General features: G+C 37.8%; 1 protein-coding gene across 1 annotated transcript; it reads right to left on the bottom strand.

The window, feature by feature from the left end:
* Positions 1-504: 504 nt before the first annotated feature.
* LOC123552891 (uncharacterized) lies at positions 505-1740 on the bottom strand. The gene has a single exon (XM_045342637.2). It carries the CDS (start codon positions 1738-1740, stop codon positions 505-507), a length of 1236 nt encoding a protein of 411 aa, XP_045198572.2.
* Positions 1741-11121: the final 9381 nt, after the last annotated feature.

Raw genomic sequence — 11121 nt, 5'->3', positions numbered from 1 at the left:
CTTTCGAGTGCTAACAAAATATCTCCGATTATTGTGTCTATCTGTTTCAACAATTAAACTTTCTGACTGTTTTTTTTCTTCACATTTAAAGCATTTTTACTCTGATGTATCATTTAAATAAGCATAAAGGAGGTAGAAAACAGAACATCTGAAAGTATTTTACAGAGATTTTACTTGCATTGTTTGGACAAACATCTTTATTTCATTTTTAGCATCAAAGTATGGTTGAAAATCATTTCACTGTTGAAAATCCCGCGAAAAAGTCTTTCTGTTTAAATAATATAGATTAATTAAAAATCAGCCATTGAAATAGTTTTCAGTTATATACTATGTCTTTATACATTATTTCTTTACGGCTCTCTTGCAGATAGATTAAATAATTGCCTATAAATGCAATAATTCGATCATTTAGTCTAGGAATAAAAATTTTGATGCAGGAATTCAGTATTTAAACTAGTGTTGTTTAGTTCACTAAGTTGAACATCATCAAGTATTGAGCAAGAATCATTTCAACTGAAAAGCTTTTACTCTGTCACTGTTGCCTTGAGTGACGAATAGCACACATTGACTCGGAGCAAAACAAAGTGAATATGGATTTACAAGTCCATCTGAAGGTTTGGCGATTATCATTTTCTTCCTTAAGTTATGTCCTATTTGTATAACGTTACGTGATGCATACCCGCATGCAAATACGTTCCCTCTTCCGTCAGTACTAACTCCATTAACTTGATCCATATTCAAATCAACGAACGTATCAATGTGTTTTCCTTCGAGGTCAAAAATTCTTAGTCTGTTCGTTCGATCAGATACAAAAATTTCATCCCCTTTGTCACTGATAACAATTTGTCTGCAATACTCAAAAAGATTATTCCCAAAAGTGTCCTGGAATATTGTCTGTACCAATTGTCCTGTCATATCGTGAACATAGAGAGAACAACTGCTGTCAGATATGAATAGTTTATCATCTTTGTATGCAATTCCATAACAACAATGGCTGAAATTTAATTGGCGAGTTGGACTCATCGTGTTGCCTAGCGACATAAACTGGATCGTATTATTACTTAAAGTTACTGCTACTTCCTGTTTAGAAATTGCACAAGCACAGTATGGATGCGCACGCATGTCACACTGGTCTAAGATAGATTCTGAAACAATATTCATACGTTTCAGCTTTTTATTAGCGTTATCAACTAAAAGTAACGCATTTGGTCCAACAAGGCATGCGTCACTTACGTTACAAGTACCAAAGTCACTCGATAATCTTATGTTTATATCTTTAATGCCTGATACAGAGTAAGCACTTGGTCTTGATTTCGTTGTCAACACAGTTCCAAGCGATTTAAACTGGCACAATGTCTCTCGTATATTACTGTCTTCGTTAAAGATTATCTTTGCTTGAGACGATGACTTGCGTGCATTTACCATATATTCGCGTGTGAATTTACAATCGGACCCAATTTTCACATCGTTAGAAAGCTCTTCTGAAATTTGTGGGCCATTCTCTGAAGGTTTCATATTTAACATTTCTGTTTCAGCATCTCTCCTTTCCTGCTCAAATACTGACTCCATTTCTCGAAATATTTCTTCAACTTCAAGAATCGATTCTTTTTCCAGACGTTTAAGAATTGTGTAGATTTCATTTACAAATTCCTTAATTGCGTTTATTGCTTCCTCTTTCGATTTATTCAATTCCTCGAGAAGAGTTATTTTTCCAGTGACGTTTTTGTCCATTTGATTCATATTTTCACATGCTGTTGTATCTTGGCAGAGTTATGAAAAGTATAGTTGATTTACGATAGATCCTGTTGAAAAATGAAACAAGTACTCTCAAGTCCGCATTACTTGTACGACATCTTAACTATGAAGACTTGTAAATATATCCTAGATGATCACACTTACATTGGCTTATGATTATTGCTGTAATATTCTGTAATATGTTCTTAAATATGTTCTTAAATTTGTGAATGTATGGTCCAGATAAGTCAGTCGTTTTTCATAAATCCACACTTTTCTTTTTATACATATAAATATTTGCATCAAAATTCCTAAACCGTGAAATGTACTACTTAAATATTGATTGAAGGTTTGCAAATCAAGTATATAGTGTATTGATCTGATATATACTACCCTTAAACGTTCCTGTAGGCGTATACTCGATATCATTAAGTATCAGATAAGTGCTGGTATTTAAATATTTAAAACTAGAGTTGAAACTTTCTATATTTACGGGCGATTTAAGACTAGTTTTCGTTTTCGTAAGAATCTACGCTTGTTAAATTTTTACTTTCTGAAGAACTCGTACGTTATGTATCCTTTTTACTGACCCGGACTACATTTGTGTAAATTTTATCCATGCGAGCAAATATAAAGCAGCCCATTTCGAGTGTCGTTACTTTGATAACTATCAGATTTGCTTTTAAGTGTGAGTAGTGGTAAAACATTTCTACATTTATGTTTATAATTTCTTCATATCTTATTTGAAGGACTTATATCCTAAAGCAGAATTTACAAATCTACATCGTATAACGGCAAATAATCACATCCATTGCAGGATATTTTACCTGCATTTTACTTAAGTATTGCCCTTTTATTATTCAACATTAATATACAATAACGTCATCCTAGTCTTTCAGTATTCCTCAGCAATCCCCAGCTCATATATAGCGAAAATCAACATGAAGCTTTGCTTCCAAGATGAGATGCGCATATCTTATGTATGCACTTTTTCAATAATTACTTGTTGAGTTTGAAAGAAACTTCTAGCTTCACTAGTAAGCTAGCTTCATAAGTACGACGAGATATGTGTCGACGAATTTTACTGTTGTGCTTTTGATACGCAATAACCCAAAATAATCTGGTGAGTATCTGTCGGTTTTATCGATATGTTCTTGTTATATTCATCTTTGACGGACGAGTAGTAGAGGTAAAACATTACGATACCAGTACGAAAGTTGCAGCAAGATGCAACAAAAGGAGACTCCGCACCAAAAAAGCAGTGTACACAGTACTGATAGAACAAGAGATGATATAACGATACTTGTGTCTTTGTTGTAGACCCTAGGCAAACAGATGGGTTTTCATGAATGTTGGAGAAAAAACATTACCTTTAAAGTGTGAGCAGGATTTATTTTTATAGTTGTTTTTAGTGAATGATTATTGACTGATCCTGACACATATGCGAAACTGACCTCTGAGTTTCAGTATATGTGCGTGTGTTCGGGTTTAACGTCTTTTTCAATAATTTTTCAGTCGTGATAAACGACGGTGTCTACTTGTAGCAGTGAGCACAATGCCCAACTTTATAGTGCTGCCTCACTGGAATATCACGCCGTAGACACGTGACATGATACCCCACCCAGTCACATTATACTGACACCGGGCTGACCAGTCCTAGCACTACCCTCTTAATGCTGAGCGCCAAGCGAGGAAGATACTAGTACCACTTTTTACGTCTTTGGTATGACGCGGCCGGGGATCGAACCCACGACCTCCTGCACTCGAAGCGGACGCTCTACCACTAGGTTTCCGAGGCGGTGAGTTTCGGTATATAGAATGACATGTATTGTAAATACAAGGTTGCGCTTAAATTCTGACTTGCGTAGTTGTTCTTCCGAAATGACTGAGTTTCAAACTTAGCTCAGATGTTATCAAGACCATTATTCTGATAAATGTCTAATCAGGAATGTGGGCTCTGTATGATACTTTCAAGCTAAATGCCGAGGAAGGACTAAGATGTACAATGAATGAAACACAACATCCCGCCTGGGCGTGAAATTCACAGTTTTGAAGGAACCCAAGTGTTAAGTGCTATATGTTGACGATTACGTTGGTATATTTACTTAGAGGGTATTGTTGTTGTTGTTGTTGTTTTCTCCTCATCCTTTAGGATACGCAGCAATGAATATTGACTTAAAAGTTCACTTCTATAAACACCTTTACCAAGTATATATACAGTCATATACTGATGAACTGGTATTTTGGAAAGACAAACGGTCAAACAGCTTCCTCTCAAGAAAGACCATTGTTCTGATATTGCTAAAGGTCAGCCTGTACGAAACCTACATTGTAATGATAGAGCAAGGATACTTTAAAATGCAAATCACCTTGGTTCAGAGGCCAGATTTTTTGCCTTATTGTTAGATGATTTTTTTAAAAGGTTTGACTATGATTATGCATGTCAAACTTTAAACACAAATACTTAATTAAAAAAAATAATCAAAGTATAAAAATATAAGACACTGTTTAAGGATATTGGTTCCAGACGTATGCAATATGAATAAGTTTAGTGTTGATTATCGAAATAGAAATGGACATAGCCATGACTATATAAAGATGACAGAGCTTTGTACCTTTAAAGAGTAAATATATATTTTTGTTTTTGAGAAAATCAGGAGCGAGCGAAGAGCGAAGAAATATATTTGTCTTGTTTTGGCTCTCAATTAACTAATAAAAACCTTAAAATAGAATGTACAGCCTTTTAACATTAACGAAAAATTCACCAGGGATTGAGAAAACGTGGGTACATTTAATGAATACAATACAATAATGTATGCGTTTGAAAAAGCTGTTAGAAAATATATTTGATTGTTTTGGGTTCAACGCCGTTTTTCAACAGTACTTCAGTCATGAAACGGCGGGCAGTTAACCTAACCTGTGTTCCTGGATTCTGTACCAGTACAGACCTGTTCTCCGCAAGTAACTGCCAACTTCCCCACACGAATCAGAGGTGGAGGACTAATGAATTCAGACACAATGTCGTTCATCTAACAGTGCTGGATGCTGGCCAAGACTAAACTGACTCGACCCAGGGAGCCGTGATAATTGCTCTAATGGTGTCATTGGACTCAGTGAAGGTAGTGCTTGGGTTTTCAGAAACGTCTTGACTGCTCTGATAAGTTCTTTTTTTGAGAATATTACCGGAATTTGACCTAAGATCTTGACCCCTAGCCGATCGGGTTCGAACCTGACGTGGCCTCTTTTCTTTAGGTACTGACTTGTCCTTTGCAACAAGGTATCATTTATTAAAATCGGACATCAGGTTATGAAGATATGGCTTCTCAGAAAAGGACCACCCCTCTATTTAATATATGAAGAAGTATGCATATTTTCACGAAAACTGATACATTTTGAGACGGAACCGTCGGCGGTAAAATTATACAAGTTAAATATCCGTTTAGACAATGTTTGAATTTAATATATAAAAGTTATTACATTAAAATATCTTGTGTTTGGAACATTCTACAATTATTTGAAGTTAATGAAAAACACGGACATTTTCCCTACGGAAAAGTACGCAAATATTTTATCTTTTCACCGGTAGACGTCGACATGCGATACGACATTATGAAAATGTCGCCTCGTATTGTCGAGTGTCACTTCGCATGTCGTGTATCGTTTGGAATTGTCGCGCGTCGACCCTCATCCAAACCCGCGACACGCGACATACGATACGACATTAGGAAAATGTCGCTTTGTGTTGTCGAGCGTCGTTTGAGATTGTCGCATGTCGTTTGATAATGTTGCCGTCGCGTTTGCAGGGTCGACACACGACAACGCAAAGTGACATCGCGACATTACGAAGTGACAAAGCGACAATGCGATATGACGCTCGACAACGCGAAGTGACATCGCGATTTATTATACCTCACTTTTGTCTACAATGGTAAAACCCCATTACCCGAAAAAGAGACATTTTGACTATCAGAAACATTTTCAACCTTTTTGACACGTGACCAAGCGAAAGTGACTGTCAGGTCATGTGACCGCGCTGATATTTTGAATGTCATATAAGGGCAAATAACTGCTTCAATTTTTTAGCCAAAATGATTGCCTCCCTTGTACACAATGTCATATTCTAATGACGTCACTATTCACTGTGTACACAGGTAAGTACCGCGCTAAAGATGAAACTGTTGATTGAATGAATTAAAAACATTTTTTAAAACTTTTTATGTGCTTAATTTTGTTCGGTATAATAAAATAAATATCATATGACAGCGTGTGTGACATTGATATTGTCAACCCTCGAAACAGAATGTCACCACTCGGCTTTCGCCTCGGGTGACATTCTGTCCTCGGGTTGACAATATCAGTGTCACATACGCTGCCATATGATATTTATATAATATCGTGCTTTTGAAAGGCGACATTTCAAAGTGGATATCGCGATATTGTCGTTTGGGATTGTCGCCGTCGTTTGCGATTGTCGGGTGTCACTTCGTAATGTCGCTATGTCACTTCGCATTGTCGTGTGTCAACCCCACAAACGCGACGGCGACAGGATTCCGTAAGTAGCAGTAGCAAAAACGGAAAGCTTGATAGTTAGTGGTAGTAGTAGCAATAATATGATATTGACAGTGGCAGTAGGAGCAGTGGCAAGTAGTAGTAGCAGATGCAAAAATGTAATCTTGGCAGTAGCAGTAGTAGCAGTAGCAGTAGCAAAAACGTATAATTTGGCAGTAGTAGCAGTAGCAGTAGTAGTAACAGTAGCAAAAACATATAAGTTGGAGGTAGCAGTAGCAAGAACGTGTAGTAGTAGTAGCAGCAGCAACAGTAGCAGTAGCAAAACGTGAAACTGACAGTAGCAGTAGAAGCAGTATCGGTAGCAAACACGTGCTACTGGCAGTAGCAGTAGCAGCAATAGCAAAAACGTGTAACTGGCAGTAGCAGTAACACTAGCATACACGAGTAACTTGCAGTAACAGCAGTAGCAGCAGCAGCAAAAATGTTAAACTGTTAGTGGCAGCAGTAGCAGCAGTAGCAAACACGTGTAACGGGCAGAAACAGTAGGAAATAATGACAGTAGCAACAGCAGCAAAACGTATAATTTGGCAGAAGCAGTAGGAGTAGAAATAGTAGTAGTAGCAGCAGCAGTAGCAAACACATGTAACTGACAGCAGCAGTAATAGCTGAGACAATAGCAAAAACGTATAATCTGGCGTTAGCAGGGCTACAGTAGCAGTGGCAGTAACAAAAACGTGAAACTGACAGTAGCAGTAGTAGCAATTGCAGTAGGAAGTAGCAGTAGCAGAAGCAGAAGCAAAAAATGTAAAATTGGCAGTAGCAATAGTAGCAGGAGCAGTAGTAAAACGTGTAATTTGGTAGTAGCAGTAGCAAAAACATGAAACTGACAGTAGCAGAAATAGCAACTACTTATCAGTAGCAAGTAGCACTAGAGAAGAAAAAGACGTGTGACTGGCAGTAGCATTAATAGCAGCAGCAGTATCAAAAACGTATAACTTGGCAGTATCAGTAGCAAGAACATAAAACTAGCAGTATCAGTAGTAGCAGTAGCAAAAGCGAGAAACTGAGAGTGGCAGTAGTAGCAGTAGCAGTAGTAGTAGCAGAAGCAAAGATGTGATCTTGGCAGTAGTAGCAGTAGCGGTAGCAAAAACGTATAATTTAGCAGTAGTAGTAGCAGTAGCAAAACATATAAGTTAGAGGTCGCAGCAGCAAGAACGTGAAGTAGTAGTAGTAGCAGCAGCAGAAGTAGCAGTAGCAAAACATGAAACTAACAGTAGCAGTAGAAGCAGTATCAGTAGCAAACACGTGTTACTGGCAGTGGCAGTAGCAGCAGTAGCAAACACGTTAACTGGCAGTAGCAGTAGCACTAGCATACACGAGTAAGTAGCAGTAGCAGAAATGTGAAACTGGCAGCAGCAGCAGCAGCAGCAGTAACAAACACGTGAAACTGGCAGAAACGGTAGGAACGAAATGACAACAGCAGCAGTAGCAAAAACGTATAATTTGGCAGAAGCAGTAGTTGCAATAGCTGTAGCGTTTGCAGTAGTAGTAGCAGCAGCAGTAGCAAACACATGTAACTGGCAGTAGCAGTAGCACAAATGGCAGTAGCAACAGTAGCAGGAGCAGTAGCAAAAACGTATAATTTGGCGGTAGCAGGGCTACAGTAGCTGTTGCAGTAGCAATAACAAAAACATGAAATTGACAGTAGCAGTAGTAGCAATTGCTGTAGGAAGTAGCAGTAGCAGAAGCAAAAAATGTAAAATTGGCAGTAGCAATAGTAGCAGGAGCTGTAGCAGAAACATATCATTTAACAGTAGCAGTAGCAAGAACGTGAAACTGACAGTAGCAGTAGTAGCAGTAGCAAAAGCAAGAAACTGATAGTACCAGTAGAAGCAGTAGCAAGAAACGCGAAAATGGCAGTAGCAGTAGCAATAGCAGAAGCAATAACGTATAATTTGCAGCAGCAGTAACGAGTAGCATTAGCAGTAGCAGTAGCAGTAGCGAGTAGCAGTAGCAGTAGCGAGTAGCAGAAGCAGTAGCAAGTATCATTAGTGGTAGGAAAACACGTGAATATGGCAGTATCCACAGCAGCAGTAGCAGAACTGCTAATTCCAGTTTCACGTGTTTGCTTCTGCTGCTTACGCTACTGCTACTGTCCATTTCACGTGTATGTTACTGTTTCTGCCCATTTCTTATGCTTGCTAAAGTTACTGCTACTACTATTACTGCTAATTTCATGTGTTACTACTGCTACTGTTACTACTGCTCCTGCCTGTTTACAATTTAGCTCCCCTATTGGGAGAATAGGGGGCTATTCTACTCGTCCCGGTGTCGGCGTCGGCATCGACGTGAGCTTTTTTGGTTAATGTTTTTCGGCAACCTTTGTTTTTCTGTCATATCTTTGTTACTATTGCTAATATCTTACTGTAACTTCAAATAAACATTGTTCAGCATACAAACAGATTATATGCAGGGGATCGGCCCATTATACCCAAGGTCAAGGTCACCAAGGTGATATACTTAGGTTATTTTTAATGTTAAAATTTTTCGGCAACCTTTGTTTTTTTCTGTCATATCTTTGTTACTATTGCTTATATCTTACTGTAAGTTCACATAAACATTGTCTAGCATACAAAGTATGTGCAGGGGCTGGGCCCATTATACTCAAGGTCAATGTCACAAAGTTGTTTTACTTGGAATTATATTCATGTTATTTTTTGAAAGTTTTGTTTATAGACATATCTTTGGTTCTTTAAAAGATAATGACTTGAAATTAAAAATATTTCTTTATAATGTGTTTACATAACTCTAATTGTATTTTTTGACAGAATTATGCCCCTTTCATACTTAAATATCTTTTGCAATATTTGCTTTCATGATGTTACTTTAGTACAATATAAGATAAAGACTTGAAACTTTAAATATATCTTTATCATCATCGTCTGCATGAGTGGTAACAAAACCCATAACTCTGATTTGTATTTTTGACCAAATTATGCCCCTTTCATACTTAAATATTTAGACAATCTTCGTTTTCTGGACATAACTTTGATACTATATAAAGTTATGACTTGAAACTCAAATATGTTTTACCATCATCATCTGCATGTGTGGTAACAATCCCAATAAATCTAGTTTGTGTTCTTGACAGAATTATGCCCCTTGGTGTATCTTCCTTTTAAAGTAGAGGTCTCATATTGAGACATATATTCATTTTACTGTCAAATCGCCAAATAGTGGAGACAGCTCTTGTTTTATTGCTACTGCCAATTTCACATTTTCTAATTTTGCTGCTGCTGCTGCTCACTTGAATTGCTTATATTTTTGCTACTGCTACTGCCATTATCACATTTTCATATTTTGCTACTGCTACTGCTACTACTGCTACTACCACTGCCAATTTTACGTTACTGCTTTTGCCACCGCTGCTACTGCTACTGTCAATTTCACGCTTTTGCTGCTGTTATTGCTGCATCTCAGTGCTACTACCAATTTTACATTATCTAATCTTACTAATGCTACTGCTCACTGCTCCTGCTAATATTTTTGCCACTGCTACTAGAGCTGTAACGATACGATAGTCTCACGATACAATACATATCTGGATACAGATACAACGATACGGTAAGTATCGCGATACACATTGAGCATTCATGTGACAAAATGAAAAAAAAAAAAAAGTTCCTACACTTGTAAAGTACTTGAAATTTCGTATTAAAGTTAAAGAAACTGTTATAAATGACACATTTGTTTAGTTACTATCTTTAACACTGACTTTATGAAAGTTTCCATTCAATATTTTTGCTTTTCACTGTATCGTTTCTGTATCGTGAAAGAGGTCTATGATACGATACGCGTATCGCCTGACATAGGTATCTCGATACAGTGAATTGCGATGTCGTTACACCCTTAACTGCTACTACGAATTTCTGGTACCGCTGCTACTGCTATTACCAATTTAAGGTTTGCTACTGCTTGTGCTACTGCTACTACTTCTACTGTCAATATCACGCTTTTACTACTTCTACAGCTGCTACTGCTACTGGCTATTTCACGTTATTGCTACTGCTACTGCTGCTGCTGCTACCGCCAATTTCACGTTGTTGCGGCTAGTAATGCTACTACCACTTTCTCATTATTGCTTCTGCTAATACTGCTACTGCCAATTTCACATGTAAGGCTACTGTTATTAACGCAACTGCTATTGTAATTGCTGCTACTGCTGCTGCTAATATAAAATGTTCTAATTCTGCTACTGCTACTGCTCACTGCTACTGTTAACATTTTTGCTACTGCTACTAGCAATTAAAAACGTGAAACTGATAGTAGCAGTAATATCAGTATCAGTAGCAAGTAGCACTAGCAGTAGCAAAAGACGTGTAACTGGCAGTAGCATTAGTAGCAGCAGCAGTATCTAAAACGTATAATTTTGCAGCAGCAGTAGCAAGAACGTGATATAGCAGTAGAAGCAGTAGCAAGAAATGCGAAAATGGCAGTAGCAGTAGCAGTAGAAGAAGCAATAATGTATAATTTGCAGTAGCAGTAGCGAGTAGCAGAAGCAGTAGCAAATATCATTAGCGGTAGGAAAACACGTGAATATGGCAGTATCCAAAGCAGCAGTAGCAGAACTGCTAATTCCAGTTTCACGTGTTTGCTTCTGCTGCTTACGCTACTGCTACTGTCCATTTCACGTGTTTGTTACTGTTTCTGCCCATTTCTCGTGTTTGCTTAAGTTACAGCTACTACTATTACTGCTAATTTCATGTGTTACTACTGCTACTGTTACTACTGCTCCTGCCTATTTACAATTTAGCTCCCCTATTGGGAGAATAGGGGGCTATTCTACTCGCCTCGGCGTCGGCGTGAGCTTTTTTGGTT

This window comes from Mercenaria mercenaria, chromosome 4 (genome assembly GCF_021730395.1).
Source record: "Mercenaria mercenaria strain notata chromosome 4, MADL_Memer_1, whole genome shotgun sequence".
NCBI lineage: Eukaryota > Metazoa > Mollusca > Bivalvia > Venerida > Veneridae > Mercenaria > Mercenaria mercenaria.
This window is presented reverse-complemented; position numbering and strand designations above follow the sequence as displayed.

Bases quoted from the DNA above. Each gene is read 5' to 3' on its own strand.
- LOC123552891 (XM_045342637.2), bottom strand. From the start codon at position 1,740: ATGAATCAAATGGACAAAAACGTCACTGGAAAAATAACTCTTCTCGAG.